We start from the raw sequence: 17,532 nt of genomic DNA, 5'->3' as shown, positions 1-17,532 counted from the left end.
TCACTGCCCAAGTAGTGTTTGTCACCTACATTTAAGGGAGATTCAGTCAGCAGAGTATAAGAAAGAGATAACAAATTGTGAGGAAAGCAAAGATTCAGTCATATAAAAGTAAGCTGAACAAACTCAGGTTACTGACTTCAGAAAAGTCAAACTAGACAGGGAATAGAATTCTTCATTAAAAATATATGGATAGGTGACATTGTTGGCACACAGGAAAAGATCTAGAAATATATAAATACATTTAAGCTGCAAAGCTGAAGGAAGATAACTAGATCAATGGATTTGTACCTTGATAAAAGCATCAGGGGAGAAAATATAATTAGGTTAAAATTGAACTTCAGTTAAAAATTAATTCAATGATTCAAGGTTCTTTCAAGTTCTGTATTGCTGTGATACATAACTAAATGTTTCCACATGAAACGAAAATAAATGCAAGACTAATGTAAGCAAAGATACTCCAGATGGATGCTTTGTGGTCAAAAAAGGAAGACACAGCAAACAAAGACTGGAGATTTCAGTGACTTTGTAAGTCTGAAAAAGAACCACAAAGATTAATTTTGAGGAGTAATGACAAGAATTTCAGAGTTCTCAGTGAAGTATTTTTATCTGTTTGTTGTATTCCTTCTGAGGACTGGGCCTTGATCATTTTGAACTTATTCGTTTACAAAAAAAAAATACCTACTTTGTAATTTTCAATCAAGATCAAGAAAACTCCTTTTAAGACTCCTGGTTTTGGCAAGTCATGCATATAAAAATGAATAAAAAGCCTGTCTTTTCTAATAATTACTTGTATTTTTTATAACCTCAGGTGACAAGAGACTGGACAGTTGTTCTCACTCTGTTTTTTACAGCCTCAGGAACAGCTAAAGGAGAAATATGTATGAACTGTTGTCTTAGCTCCTCACTCCTTCCAGTCTCTCCTTCTGAATGTTCACTATTAATGCATATTTACAGTGACTGAATATAAAGATTTTTTGTCTCCCTAGTCAAGTCTACCCCCATACTTCCTCTATTTTTGTTATCACTATGATATTATCACTGTGATATTACTATCTTCCTTGTCACACCAAAAAAACCCACATCTTTGTGGGATAATTGCACCTTAAGTCTTTTCCCTTTTCCTTCTTATTACATTAATTGAGTCTTTTACAACTCATCCCTCCTATAACTGCCATCCCTTCAATCAAGCAAATTCCCTTTTCTGGTAATTTTTCGGTAATAAACTCAAAAGATAATCTACAAAATATTCAAGTTTGGTTTCAGGGTTGGGTTTTTTTGGTTGGTTGGTTTGTTTTGGTTGTGGGGTCATCTATAATCTCCCACAAATGGAACTACTCTGCAGACATAGCCTCCTACCACTTTTTCCTCTTTTCTGTTGCTGGCTTGTTGGTTTTGTTGGTTGTTTTGTTTTGTGGGTTTTTTTAATTTATTTTATTTACATCTTCATGCTGAAGTGTAACAAGACTTGGGTTGTGTTAGGATTTACTCCTCATACTGACCAAAGTCTCACTTTCTTTATGTACTCATCTGCATCCTGTCCATCCACAGATCAAAGTAGCCTCTTTACACCACAGAAGGTATTATTTTCTTGTGTTTATAAAGCACCTTGTAGACACCAGCCCTTGTTTTGATGCAACAGGATTTCCTATTTTAAACTAAATTTCAAAACCACTCATATATTTTTTAAATGTTGCTTGCCAAGATAGTTTATATGTCTGCATTCAGTCACAGGTACCAGCCATTGTTTTTCTTACTTACAGTAACACCACAGCTTGAAGAACAGCTGCAAACATTAATAGAGTCCTTCAGAGCATATTAATTAGGCTAAAACCCAGGTTTTAATCATAGTTCACTTGAGATGGTTTAAGATAATTCTCTCAAGTTAGGCCATCATTAGATCACTGGACTGAAATTACTACTGCTCAGTGGCACATAAAGAGTAGTTGTTCAACTCGTATAATGTTGAATCATCCTTTTACAAGCAAATCTTTATATAAACATAGAAACCACATTTCTGAATAGTTCTGGTTGTTCAACATCTGCATTAGATCTCCCTTTTTGAATCTGCAGGCTTTCACACTTAGCACATCTCCTTCCAGCTACCTTCTGTTTAGACACAGCACACTTTCATCAGATGGAAACACATAACACATGCTAGAGCTATGCAATTACGTGTTGCATCTTCTAAACAACATCAGAAACATTCTACTCATGTTACAGATTACCTGTGACAGAATATCACCACGATTATCTTTCAGCCATGAATTTTTATCCTTGGAGACTTTATTTCCCATTTTCTACGTTGTGGTAAATACATTTCACCCGTTACGATGTTGTGGTTTATGATTCTAAATGATCTTTGCATTGGCAAGGCTAGGAAAGATCATATTATCACTCCAACTGGCAACTTAAGTCTTATATACAGGCCCTTATTTAGTCAGTGATGTTATTTAAGTCTAAGGTTCAACCTTGAGAGAAGCTGACTTAGGAAGTTCCCCAGCAAAGAAAAATGGATAGGTCTTTCAAACAAAACCAAACCTCTGTCAGGAAATTCAAGTGACATCCTCAGAATGATGCTGGGCTCTTCCATACCAGCTTCCTGAATTTCAAATTAATCATGGAGACAACACACTCCCAGATTTACCTTCTGTCAAAACTGGTGTCTTCAGGAACATGGCACCAGTGGATACAGCTCTATAGTTTATTGCTTTTACAGCAGTATGACAGACAAGTCATAGGAACTACACTCCTAAAAGGTCATTAACAATTGCTTCTGTAACATCTCTGCAGTCGGGCTGTGTGGGGCAGTGACAGTGACTCATCAGACTGTGGCATTTCAAAGCCAATGTGAGTAAAAGCCTACTTATGAAAAACATTTCCTCTTCTGATAAAATTATCTTCTTTAATAAAGTAAATTATGAAACATTATCAATATATTTCCAAAATTTAAATGCAGATGATAGCCCCCTTTTTTCCTTCTTGGGTAAACTCCTTATTGTGTAACAATTCAGTTATTAGCATGTACTTTATAGTGGAAGAACAATCTGCTTGAATCATGGTTACAATGAATGACATATAATACCAATTTCTATTAGACCTAACAATTTTTTTATGTCTAGCTCTTTTAGTAGCTGCCAAGTGCTGGTCTTTCTCAATCATACAAGCACACCATGAAGTATAATTTATTTTGTGCAAAAAGAACATCAGGTGAAAAGCAAAGCAGTATTTCATCAAGCCCAGTTTGATGTACTATTTAACTATTTAACACATTAAACTGAAATAACAATAGGAGAATGTTCACATCACTGGTGAAGATTATAAGCCCAAATCCTATACCTTCTACAGTAACACTATTATATTCACTTCTGTGAAACAAACTTAGGCCAGTAAGTATGACTTTTCAGTGCTGCATAAAATCATCATTTCAAAGCCATAAGGGCGGAAAAGAAATCCAATAGCACTTGCTGGATTTCCCTTCTGCTGTGAAACATAGATTTTTAATAACTTGCTTCTGTTACTGAAGCTTTTTTTCGTAAGTGCTTTTATGGTTGATTTTGTCGTGAATACTGCTCATTATGTTGATTTAACTGTTCAGTGCTACTACTTTTATTTCATCCTTATAAAAATCAAGATATTAAAAAGAAAGTTTTATATACTACAAGATAGACATCATTACTATACAAAAATACGTACACATCTTTATAAGATAAACACAAGAAAAATATTATGAGTTTGATTAGGCACAAATTCAATGACAAACCAACTATTTTATGCTCAAATTACCAAATACAATGGGATTCAGTGTCGCTTAATTGTAAAGGTGAAAAGATTTTGGAGCTGTACAAGATCCAAAATTTTACCTTATTTCCATTTAAAAGAAGTAGTTGTTAAAAGTTGATGGATATCTTGAGAAAAAAATCACAACACACAATAATGCAGTCTCTATTTACTTCCCATAGAGAGTTACTGACGAGGAAATCACATTTTAGTAATCCCTATTAGAGCATTTTTCTGTGGTGGTTAACAAGTATGCAGCAAAGCATCCTCCCTCCTGGGAATGTTCTTCATTAAGAGGCCACCTAAACTGTAACAACGGTACCCACTAAAATGCTACCTTGTACCAACACCTTCAGCTCTGGTGGGGCCGCATCCTGAGCACTGTGTTCAGTTCTGGGCACCTCACTATAGGAGGACACAGAAGTGCTGGAGAGTGTCCAGAGAAGGGCAACAAAGCTCCTGAAGGGCCTGGAGCACAAGTCCTGTGAGGAGCAGGTGAGGGACCTGGGGGTGTTCAGTCTGGAGAAGAGGAGGCTGAGAGGAGACCTTAGAGCTCTCTTCAGCTGCTCTCTTCAGGAGGGACAAAGCCTCTGCTCCTTAGCAAACTGTGATAGGAGCAGAGGGAATGGATGGAAGCTGCAGCAGGGGAGGTTTAGGATGGATGTTAGGAAGCCTTTTTTCACTGAGAGGGTTGTCAGGCATTAGAATGTCCTGCCCAGGGCAGTGCTGGAGTCACCACCCCTGGGGGCATTTAAAAGGTATTTGGACCTTGAGGACATGGTTTAATAGTTGACTGTGGTGTTAGTCAAAGGTTGGACTGGATGATCTTGAAGGTCTCTTCCAATCTACATATTCTGTGTGATTCTGTATGTAACAAATGCATTCATGACATACAGGATCGGACTGAGGTCTTCGAGATTCTGCAATCTTTACCAGCTTTGTCTAAATAGAAACTGTAAAATTTATTGATTTTGAACTTTTTAGAGAGTACAACAGAATGGAATGCATTTTAGAAGGTTATGCCAGTATCTTGGAGTTTCTTTTTCTTTTGTTTTTGTTTTTTTTTTAAATCAAAATGTTAAGTGACTGTGCACTGACTGCATCAACACTTCCATACATTATCAAACAGCTTCAATTCTACAACTACTGACATTAGGTACATTTAATATGTACCAGGTGTACAGCACTTCTGTGCATTTTCTATGTACAGAAAAGATGAGACAGTGCAGTTGATGAACTTCAGAGGGAGCCTTGGGAGATGGAAGTCATTTGGCCTTAAGCATTTTAGTGAATCATCTAAGGCGTTTTTTATTATATATTCTAAGCTTGATGATCCTTGTACTCCCATTTGTGCATAGTAGTGCTGATTCAATTTGAAAGCATGCTAAATCTTCAGTGTTTCAAATTAGTTCTGCATCTGCTGCTAAACAGATGTTTCAAGTCTCCAAGTCGAAGCACTATTGTTTGTAAAACTGATTTGTTAAGGACTTTATTTAAGTTGCAGTGCCTTTGTATTTTATTATTGGAGAAAAATCAAGTTGTTGCAATTGGGCCAAGAGAAGTTGGTTTTCTGGTACTGGAGAACCTGGTCTGAGAGTTGAAGTAGCTGAAATACTCAAGATTGACAGAGATGTTTGCTGTGGACTAAAAACAGCCCAGGCATGTGCTGACTACTCATCTTACTGAGGAACTAGCACTTGCTTAATTTGGATAAAAGCCCAGGAGAAGGAAAAAACCTGATGTCACTACTGAATCTTTCACCTTATGTTGCTGTTGTCTCTCCCATTGCTTCTATTGACTGGAGCTGTCACTCCTCACCATGGACATGGTGTCCCACAAGAGGGAACAGGAAAACAGAGGTTACCTGATCAACAGACTGGCAATCAGTTCCTATCTACAGCTGAACCACACCTGTAAAGACTGAGAGTTGACTGACAACAGGCAGGCAATGGCTGACAAATACATGTATGTATTCCTCATACTGCAGGAGAGAAACTACCAAAAGCAGATCCAAGAGGGGAAAAAAGAATTGGTTTTCCTGTAGGTTTTTGTAATTCCTACGGATATCTCAGTCTTGAACTACTTTAGCCACCCTGAGGATGTCACATAACTGCTAATTGTGCTTCAGAACATTACTATAATTTTCAGAAAATCAGTTTCCATAAGTTACCCAAGTGAATTAATTATGGAGGAGTAAAATGTCTTCTGCAACTAGAACATACATTCTTCTTAAGTAATGTCTGGAACCTAAACGTAAATTTTCCAGCACCAAACCTACTACATCCCACTAACTCATCGACATATGGAATGAGACATTGGAGAGAATGATAACTTTAAGATTTCTGCATTAAGCAAATAAATCAAAATATGTTTACTTTCTGATCCTTTTAAAGTGTGTTTCTATTAGCAATTGTTTTCTCAAATTGAAATGGTAATGTTACTGTCATTAGAGGTCTGTGCTTATTAAATACCTGCAATGCTACTATGTGCCATTTGGGAAAATAGGTGTTTCATGAATGAAATCAAGAAATACATGACTTTAAACTAGTGTTTTGTGATCAAATTCAATACATTCTAAATAACTGCATGCCAAATTTATTTTTCTTCTTCTCCTGCTGACAATTCTGTTTAATTTTCAGAATCTGTATCTAATGCACCTGACAGAATTTGGCTGTGTGGTCATGGCACTGCCATGGGAACTAAGAAAGAAGCAATTTTCATAGCTGGATTTCAATATAAATCATATCCAGTTAGCATGGCAGGGAGTTTGAAAAATGGCACAGAGATCAGGAGACCTATTTGCTGTGCTCTACAAAAATGTGGGAACATCACTAGTTAATGCACTGTTTATTGCTAAAGATAATAAATAATTCCCCTCAGACAGTAAAGCAGAGATTGAGCAGAAGACAAGTCCTCATAACAGCCAACAGTGGGGCCGGGCAGAAAATAGGGAAAGGTAGGCTTGAAGCACTATTTTAAGAATACTGCATGGTCAGAAATCCTATATAAAAGGCTCAGTAACATTCTAAAGTGAGATTGAAGAGTTTTGCTTGATTTTAATAAATCTGATGTTCTTTCAGCAGGTCTGCTGAAAGAATGAAAAAGTTACAGGGAGTTAGTTAGATCTATCTCAGGAGTTAAATTAATCATGACTACATTCAATCGTTCAATCTTGCAATTATTTTGTAACCATACACTATATATATAATATTGTAGAACATGCACTGATTTCTTTTTGAAATAGCAATATCTTTTATGCTATAGAAAGAAACAGTAATAAATAGTAATGCTAAGTTTATGTAGTGCAACGGTGCTTTGTTTTTAACTGATGTAGACTGAATCAAGATGAAGCACCTTGCAAAACTGCAGTTCATTAGTTATAATTACATATATTGCATATATATGTATATATTCCATATAAGTATGTATAATACAACATATGTATGCATTCATATATCATAAATAAATGTATTATCAATACATGGAATATGCCATGCAATGCTTTCAGTGCATCTCTAAACATTATTCCTCTATGTCCTTGTAGGAAAAATTAGGTGTACAGTCTATTATATAGATCCATGCTAAACAAAATGTGAGGAAGGTATCAGGGAAACAGAACAAACAACGTGCCATCTCCAACAGCAGCCTGTAATGTCAGGACCTTCAGAAGTATGTCCTTAACAAAACTGCCATCAATTTTATAGAGAGAAATGAACCTTCACCTCTGACTAATCATGATTCAAGTCTTCATCGTCCTGATATCTGCAAAAACCCCGCTTGCCTTTTTTCCTTTCTGGCTCCCTTAACCTGATACAGTCTTTCAATACACTATCCCCCAGGCAAATGCATTTTTTCCAGAGTATTTGTTAAAGTTTTCTTTCTTTTTCCTCATGGTAACTGCTTCTGTAACTAGAATGTGAAAATTAAAATATAACAACATACTGGATATCCTTTCACTGCCTTTTCATATTCCCTTTTTTGCCTTGCTCTGTCATCTTCTTATTTTCACTGCAAGCTTTGGTGGCATGAGCATTCCATTCATTCTGCATTTGTAGCACAAGCTGAAAACAGACGTCAAGATCCTAACTCAGAGAATGACAGAAACCTAAGTGTAGGATTACCTATACTAAATGTAAGGAAAATATCTTCACTGAAAGTGTGGTGCAGGGAACAGGTTGCCCAGGGAGGTGGTGGAGGTGCCATCCCTGGAGGTATTAAAAACCAGGTAGATGTGGTGCTTTGGGAGAGGGGTTAGTGGTTCAGGTGGTATAGGACTGACAGCTGGACTTGATGATCTTGAAGGTGCTTTCCAGCCATGATGATTCTATGATTCTATATCAACATAAATCACATGAAGTTCTATGAAATTATCTTGCAGTTGGAGCCGTGTGACGTACCCCCCTTTTTATCAACAGCAGCTATAAAATTCTGACCATTAACACAAACTTCAAACAACTTTCACTATATTAATCATACCAAACTACTTAAGGGTTTCCCTTTTCATTTAAACATGGTTCAATTTCCGCAAAGAACTATTCCTTACCAGGAGCCTGAAATGCCCTCTTAAATAAGATTATTTTACTCCAAAATAGAAATGGCTACAAATGAATTGAATAACTCTGATAAAGATATGAAGCCACTACTGCAGTATGTCCAGAGCTAAAAAATGGATGCACTAATACAGATTGAAGGCATAACTGTTCTGTTTATTGTATGGTAGAGCATTTACTTAAAATTCTGCCTTGAAAATGACTAGCTATTAGTTTTAGAAGATCTTTTCTGTATTTCATCAAAAATAAACATTCACAGCATACTACAGCATACGAGACACTGGAAAATTTGTTATATTGTAAATCTTACAATACTAACCAGACCTTCAGCAAGAAAATAGTCCTAGGCAAAGAATAAGCATAAACTCTCCCTTTTGCATAGGGTGCCATACTGGGCAAACTTGGTCAAAGTTGAGAACACATGCAGGGAGTAAAAGAGGCAGTGCAATGGATGGAAATAAATAGTGCAACATGATTTACAAAGAAGGAGACTACAAGTTGTAAGAAAATTAACTCAGGATAAATTAATAAAATTAAGTATCATTTCCATGGCAGACACTGAAGAATAATGATGCAAGAGTGATTGCAAGTCACTATACTGCTGATGGCCTGTAGTTTGAGAACCAAAAATAAATGTATTTGAAAGAGAATTTTTTTTTTTATAAAATGGAACAGACATGACAGAGGTTTTGTTTGTTTGTTGTACAATTTTTGTTCTTTTTACGCAGCTTGGAAGTACGGACTGCTACATAATCGTTAAAAATTTTGGCAATAAGATCAGAAGGGGGAGATTTCATGCACAGAGATGGATACATAGATACATAAACATTTCATTCCAAAATCTCTTAACCTCCTGATACACATTGATTCTCAGAAGCAATCCAAGTTCTATATAACATTGATCTTCCTTTCTTTTTGCCCTTTTCCTAAAAGGGAAATGACTGACAACTACTGCATCATGAATTGCAGTACATTCCAGTGACAACAGACAAAATGTCCTAATTAATTTTAAAACAATACCACACAACACACTCAGTTGTCCTAGAAGCATACAGAACCCTCCCCAGTTCTCTTAAAAGGGACTGCAGGAAAATTCCACAGATTTGATCTTAAGGTGTCCCTTAGCCTTGGTGACTTTTACTATATATAAATTTCTATATTTCTTCTATATGATCTCATACACAATTCACTGAGAATGATTTTGATGTTTACAATTAACCCCCGCTAAAAACTTATCCCTAGAAATATCTTCCATCATTGCCTGATATTTGGACATTTGTCTAATATGTTTGTTTGCAAGTTTTTGTCTGGTGATCATTACATAGTAGGTATGTGTGCTTTTCTGATTTAAGCCACACCTGTGCTACTGAATATCAATATGCACTGCTAGCATATCTACTAGATATCAAGTTAGACTATTAAGGCCAAATTATTGTAGTGTTTCCACTTCACACATTCTTTGTTATGTCACTAAGGAAACACCATTAGAGACACAGATTTGATTTAAAAAGCATGTATGAAAAGCATCTAAAGAACTGGTTTTATGCCACAGTAATCCTGGGTAAATTGAAGTGCTTTAGTGCAATTCCTAAAATACTTAAGAAAAAAGAGCGTAATATAATCACTTCTTATATTTATATTTGGCAACAGTAAAAAAGATTGGAAAAAAGAAAATCTAACTCATACTGTATCTGACAGTTCATATTGTAAAACTGCAGTAATTTCCCATGTCATCTGTAACATCTGAACAGCAGAAGAGCTGATTTTCAAGAACTACAGGTAGGAAAGCATATCCTCAGATAACCATGTAAGAGCCACCCAGTTGTCTTGATTCTGAGCAGCAATTTAACACACAAATGATAAAAAACATACCTGAAAAGAAGACCCCTGTAAATTCATTCTGTAATACTAAATACATAGACTAGATCTTGAAAAACAGAATTTATCCAAATATCCCATTCCAGATCTTTGTAATAACAGTACTTTGCTATTTAACTAAACCAGATAACTATACTCAATCTGTGATAGAAAACAATTTCCTAACGCTTTGTGCAAATTTTTAGGTAATGATTGGAGAGGTTTATCAGAATATTTAAAATTAGATCATGGAGACAAGCTGATAAATGAGCAAAAGTCAATGAAGAATCAGTTTTTAAGGCCTTTGTCACTCAAAGAAATGATGAATTTTTAATGAGGCTGGGAAAAGAGTCAGGCATACACTGACAGATGCACAAGGGAACACACAAATACCCATACACAGCAGTACACACTCTGTTCAGATCCATAGAAAAAAAGAGAAGAATTTTCCAAAAAAAAAAACAAAAAAACAAACCAACAAAAAAACCAAACCAAAACAAAAAACCACTAAATCTATTTGTATTAAACTAAGTAGAGACACTCCATTAATATGATAAATTTCAGACTGATGTTACCAGCACAATTTGGACTCACAGGCAAAAACCTGTGACTGTGCTCTACTACAAGTACATCTAAACTTCACCTATGCTCTCTGTTAGCAAACAACTCTATAGGTATTTCTGATGGAGGAAGACAAAAGCTATCTGCTCCAAGGCATCCTCTTCTACTTATTAATTCAGCAGCAGTGGGAATGACAGAGAACTGGGGAATAATTTCCCAAGAGGAGAGAACTTTGTCAGCTTATCACAGCAGTACAGTCCCAGTAGCCAGGAATGGCTTGAATGAGAGTGCTTTACACTCACTCATCCACACTGCCAAGGGCAATTCAGTTCCCTCTGTAGCCCTCAGCATGGAATCTCTTAACAGCACAGGCTATCACATGTGTTTTCATCTAATGCTGCATGAATGCTACCTTCATTAATTTCTCATGTCTTTATACCTTAGGAAAGGATAATAAAAAAATAACTGGTGGAAGTCACCTAGAGAACAAAGATTACCAGGGCAGGAAAGTAGGAGACAGCTGTACTGTTTATTACACATATGTAACAAGTGCTTTGCATCCCTTTTCTGCACACTACACACAAGTGTGGACATATACACTGAATGTCCAGAGTCAAATCCAGATGAAAGGCACCAACTAGGAAATTACAGAAACAATTCCAAGCACAGTTACAGAAATCAAACATCCAAGGTTTTATAACAAAGACACAGCAGCAGGGTAAGGAAAATAATGTGTGCATTTAAGTATTTTTTTATATTTGTAATGAGTTTACACTTCAAGGGAAAATTAAGAAAGGAAATTAGACTGTATTACACTGAAATGCACTGAAAATACACCTTCCTTTAAATGTTATCATTGCACATAAAAACTTAACTCAGGAACCAGAACTTTCTTGAAACAAGTACTGAAGACACACTACTACTACAAGGATGACAACTAAATTATGTCCATTGGTGCCAAATTAATCAAATATGAGCAACATCTTGGAACAAAAAGTGGCAGTGAAAAGCTTTCAATCAAAGTTTATAAATATGCCTGCAAGTTTTCTGTTCCAGGTATCATTTTTATGCATTACTGAACTTATAGCAGAGAACCTAAAAATTATTCACAAAACTATAAAATAAATTAGATTCAGGGAAAAACCACATGATAACCAACAAAAAAAAATGGGGGACCAAGAGGAATTTTCCCTTTAAAGAAGGAAAAATTAATTTTACTAGACTTTTAGGAGTTAATTCTGTTGCTCTTTCAAAACATAGCGTAGGATACTTTTGGATCAAAAGAGAGCTTATCTTATTTTTTACCTCACCAAGGAAGAGTTATCTCTGAGATCCTAAAACATCCTAAAGCATTTCTGTCTACAGACTCAGAATTAGGAATATAGACATCAGCAATTTCAAAGGAAGATTCAGCTACACAAGCTGGGGAAGCATTCGCTAGCAATCAAAATTCCCAGAAAACAGTTTGATCTGGAGAAGAATTTGGCTGATCAATGATTTCACAGAAAGAGTTCTAAAGGGCTACCATACTTCATGTTTGTATGCACAAAGAGTGCTTCGGCTGCAATAAAAGCTGTAAGTACCAAGTCCCGAAGGCTTATATCACAGTTGCACTCCACCTGACAAATGTTTCCTTTCTCAGTAAATTGGGAAACAACAATTTATCCCTTCTCCACGAAGGTGAAGGAAATTATAATGAAGAGGAAACAGCAGTCACTGGTATGATTGTTCACAGCAAGGAGAAGCTGGGACTTCCAAGATGGAAATCTAGTTCATTGTTTTCCCTGTAAAAGATTTCCTACCACCAAGCAGAAGGAACACTTCTGCATAGTGCCTCTTCTGCTGTTTCCACTATTGCCCCACACTTCTATTTAGAGCTTTATTTTACTCACTAGAAATAAATGCAATTGAGTTTTACTAGCATGAGAACAGCAGCAGAAATTGCCATCTCATATGGAACACACAGGCTACCTATGAATAGGCAAAGCTTCTGTCTGACTTCATCACTGAGGAAGACTGTTCAGTCAAGGCAGTGTCTCAGAAAACTGAAGGGATGAAGGACATTTATTTAATGCTCTTGCCTCAGATTAAAGCACTTTCTACTAAAGGCTGAGTAATCTACTAAACTATGTAATATAGATAGCTCTAAAAAGGGGAGTGGAGGAAAGGGATACTGGAAAGAATCCTTCATTGTGATTATTCATTTCTCTCCCCCCATGAAATTCTTCCAGGCTTAGAAGTGCTAATGACACCTCATCACACCTAAACAATTCATAAGCAGCAGCAGCCAGCACCACTCTCCAACCTTTAATTCCCAGAAATAAATATTCCCAGCCTCCCAGAAATCAGCCATATATTTTCCTACTTGGGCACTTCGCATGTTTTATTTTAGAGACTTAAGCTTTTAAAGTTGCATCAACTCTAGAGGAGACTGTTTCTGGGACATTATTGGTGATAAATGCAAAGTAAAGATAGTATGGGAAGAGGAGTGAATAGACACATCGGTAGCAGTTTTCTCATGCCAGTTACACAACAGCTCACTCTTAGTCATGCAGGGTAAAAATAATGAGACACACGAGATAACACATGGAAATGATCTTATCCTCTTGCCCAAAAATAATGTACAAACACTACTTGCTTTAAAGTCCAAATTGGTTGTCACACTAGATTTGTGTAAAGCTTAAGGAAAGAATGGTGTGAGGGCTCTTTATAGAAAATTACAACAAGTGAAGGCTATTTCACTAATTAGCACCCCTACCCAAAGAAATGCTTATCTCCCTTTAAAATAAGCTCCTTTTAAGCAGAGAAAAGACCCCAAACATTTGCAGAACCCTGACTTCAACATCTGTTGGTATTCCCTATACACAAGTGTGCTTCTGTGTGCATGTTTATCAGAAGAGGTCATCAAGGGCATGCTTGGTTTATCCATCACTTTAAGGCTCTCCTATTTGCAAAGCTTCTGTTAATGTCAGTGAAACCTAACCTAGACAGAAGTTTCAGAGGTCAGATATTTGGCATGCTACATTTAGAAACCCAAGCACAAAGTTGACGAGGACACTTCAAACACAGGGGATTACAGCGGAAATAGGTCTCCTTTATACCAGACTGGCTAGTGAGCAGATTCAAGAAAGAACACACTGAGACTGCCTGATGCTAGTAAAGCTCATATTCTTGCTCTATTTTTCTTCCACTGACTAAATCAATTCTCCCACTTGGCAAAGCCCAGCACAGAAATAACAGTTTAATTTTAATACAGAAAAGGAATAGACACGAGATAGGAAATCAGGTACTACATGACCTATAAAAAGCAGATACTTACAGTTCGTAGGAACTGTATTTCATCTTCCCCTCCTTCACCCCCTTCAGCCATGGCCATTGAGGAGTCAGCTCTGCTGAGACTCCGATCACCTCCACTGGTAGCTCGGTAGCTGCGCTCGGTACAGCTCCTCTTCTCCTATCACTATTAGCATATAGCTAATCCACAGCCATATAGGGAGCTCAGCTAACTCCACTGCACTGCAGACTGTCAGTCAACCCCCTCACTGCCAGAGCCAACTGCGCTGCTTTCCCAGCTCATAGCAAGCAATTCTTTCCTTTTTCTCTCTACCCTAGAGGCAAAAGCTCCCCACTGTTAAGGTATTGCAGGAAGCATTATATGCATCGCTAGGTGTGGTCCCCCCCCCACAGACACTGGCTGGTCAAAACAGCAGTAATGGTGAAGTGTTAACGACAGCAGAGCTTGCTCTTCCATTTTCACTGATCAGGATACCCAATTTTGCCCTGAAATGTATCAAATTCAGTAACTCTGATCCTACTGTTTTGTGCAGCAGAAGAATGTAAATCAGATGAACACAGCACAAGCTGATTTTGACAGCAGATATTTTCAGCTTGCTTACAATAACTTCCGTTTCTTGCTTCTCTGCATAAGCAGCTGCAAATCTGATTTCCAAGACAACTTAATGATCTAAACCTACAATGTGCAGTTCCTTATGCCACCCTCTTTTTAATAGTATTTTTACATATATCCTAAAAACTGCAAGGTTTTTATTTGTGCCTTTTCAGAACTGCACCTATGTAAACAGGATGGTACAAATTTACTTCAAAACCTATAAATCACAATTATGTAAAAATAAAACTTGAAACAACCTTAAAATTTAATACATTTGTAACTATGAAAATTTCTAGGTATTAGTTCACTATTAGCAAATGAGCAAGGAATAAAATAGATCAGCTCTAGAAAAAAATGTACGGAAGTGCACGGAGAAGAAGGACACAGAAACAGGAGAAGAGAACACCAAGGAGGCTCCAGCCAGCCATTTCACTATATGATCTTGCATTTTGTGGGAAGGTTTATAGTCACCTCATACATTCCATCTCTGAGAAGCATTACTCAAACTTGGTGCTGCCTATATTTACATAGGTACATACCTTCCCAGAGTACCCTGTGTATATGGTCTTTTTCGGAGTAAAAGATTTTTTTTTTACAAATGAGAGTTTAGGCATGAGGGTAAAGGAGGAATAACTTTCTTGGGGTCACAATGACAATGCAGCACAGTAAAAAGTGAAACTAGGTGTCCAGAAACCAATACTCCTATGCACAACTGTCTTCTGGGCATGAAATGCAATACACATTGCCTTTCCCCTCCCCTAAAATAATAGTATTGGGCTTTTTCACTAGTTAAAATAAACATAAGCACAAGCCAAACAGCAAGATGCCCAGCAGTTTGTCTCCTTGAAGGGATGAACGGCTTGAAAAATATTTTATTTCTTTCCCTCCCTCTTACCACTCTGAGGAACTCTGTCCAAAATATAATGACAATCCCATTACTCAGCAACAGGCAACTTCAGGCCAAAAGTGACTCTGAAGCCTCTAGCTGACACAGTCAGCTGGCCAGGAGTTGTACAGGCTGGCCCTGCCAGTCCATCCACTCCCCTGCTCCCTGAGATTTTTTATTTTTTGGTTGCTGTGAAAAAGCAGAAGATAGCTTTTTGCAAGACAAAGACAATGTGGCAGAAAAGCATTTCCCATAAGTACTAGTAAAATTATTTGGTTGCTAATCTGAAAATCCAGTTTTGTGTTTGGTGTTTCTGGTATTTTTTTGCTGCAGCCATCTTCAAGTCAATGTTTTCTCTCTTTCCACCTCAAAACAAGGAAAACAAAAACAACTTAGCAGATCTTCCTTAGAGAAATATAGTTATTCCAGAAAAATGTCAGAGGAGTGGGGGAAACTTGCCTAAAGGCAAAGCATGCCACTCACTTTTTTAATTGAAAAACAGATCAGGTAGATAGGCCTAATGATGATACATGATTATACATAGGTTTTTTTTTTTAAATGGATTTGATGTATGTATTGCATGGCAAAATCTACACATGTAAGATTTTCTGTATTGTCATGTATGTAACAACCTTTCCAGCATCCTACTTTACTTAGAAAGATTATAAACAAGAAATACCAAGAAATCTGAGAAAGTAAGCACAAGTCATAAGACTCGCAAAAAGCACAGGTGCTGTTTCCTTTACAAGTAGAAGTCAATGCCATGCAGTACATCTGCTGGTCAAGTTTTATTTCAGTTACTGAAGTAAGACTTCCTGACAGCAAGTTTGGAATATGCAGAGCTGAGATTAATCCACCTCAATTAAATGGAAAGGAGAAAAAATTGTAACTTTCCAAGTGTTTTCCTCATATAGTGGAGGATTACATAAAAATGCTTCCTATGAAACTTTGAGATACTTCTTGAGTAAAATACTGTATTTACATCAGTTACTACAAATAGTGACAGATACTTATGCATGTAACTTCTAATAAGGAAGCTACAGATTTTACCAATCTATTTTTCTTTTAAACACACATCAACATGACAGGATCTCGCTTTGCATTTTTAAACTTGTTAAGCTGCTGCAGCATTGTGAAATGCACATCTCCTCAAGTCTTAGCTAGTTTTTTCCAGGACTTTCCAATTGCTCTGAGATTGAGCTCTGGCTGTTTACAGAACCATTCTTACTCATACATGTCTCATTTACATGAAGTATAATGTTGTCTTCATTTACATGAAGTCTTGCATTTCTAACTTCTTAACACTAGCTTGTCTTGGAAAAAAATGTTTTTCTTTTTTTCTTCTATTTTATAATTATGAATGAAAGAAAATTACATCAGGTCACTGCGTTAAATCAGTCCAAAATGATCACATATCACACACTGTGTACATTATATATACACAGTGACTCTGCTTTACTAGAGATGATCCAATAAGATGCAGTGTAAAAGGTCAAATAATCTGAACTGGGACCTCTGTGTATTTTATGTTATCCTATTCATGCCAATCAACTGCAAACCTCTAACTTAGCATTTTTGCTGTTGAATACATTCTGGACTGACTCTATAATATTTTAAAGCTATGAATATTAACAGAGAATTTTTATAGTGGCATTAGCCTGACAATAAAATAGTACCATGAATTTAACTAATCATCCTGCTGTAATGAAGGGACATCTGAGTCTAAACCACTTTTTTTATGTATTTTACCTTTCTGAAGCTTTACAAAGACAGATTACATACCAAGTAGACAGCATGTACAAAACCTGTGATGGTAAAAATGTTCATGCTGGTATTTTCAAAAGCATGAGTAGTACCAGTTACTCAAGTATCTGTTGGGTCAGGAGTCAATATGGGTGTTCTTTACTGATAATTAGAGACCTAAGTACTAAAATGTAGATGCTGCTTAACAGACCAAAATGTCTCTGCATGCTTTATGCTCCACTTAAGTACAAAAATATGTATACATACCG

General features: G+C 36.7%; 1 protein-coding gene across 1 annotated transcript in view; it reads right to left on the bottom strand.

Moving 5' to 3' along the window:
• RYR3 (ryanodine receptor 3) overlaps positions 1-14,212 on the bottom strand; it is a 209,492-nt gene extending 195,280 nt beyond the window's left edge. Inside the window, exon 1 of the mRNA XM_071744346.1 lies at positions 14,065-14,212. Within this exon, the coding sequence (XP_071600447.1) occupies positions 14,065-14,121 (57 nt within the window). The 5' untranslated portion in view covers positions 14,122-14,212. The remainder of the gene's footprint in view (positions 1-14,064) is intronic.
• Between the last annotated feature and the right edge of the window lie 3,320 nt (positions 14,213-17,532).

The sequence above is a fragment of the Heliangelus exortis genome, chromosome 5 (genome assembly GCF_036169615.1).
Source record: "Heliangelus exortis chromosome 5, bHelExo1.hap1, whole genome shotgun sequence".
NCBI lineage: Eukaryota > Metazoa > Chordata > Aves > Apodiformes > Trochilidae > Heliangelus > Heliangelus exortis.
This window is presented reverse-complemented; position numbering and strand designations above follow the sequence as displayed.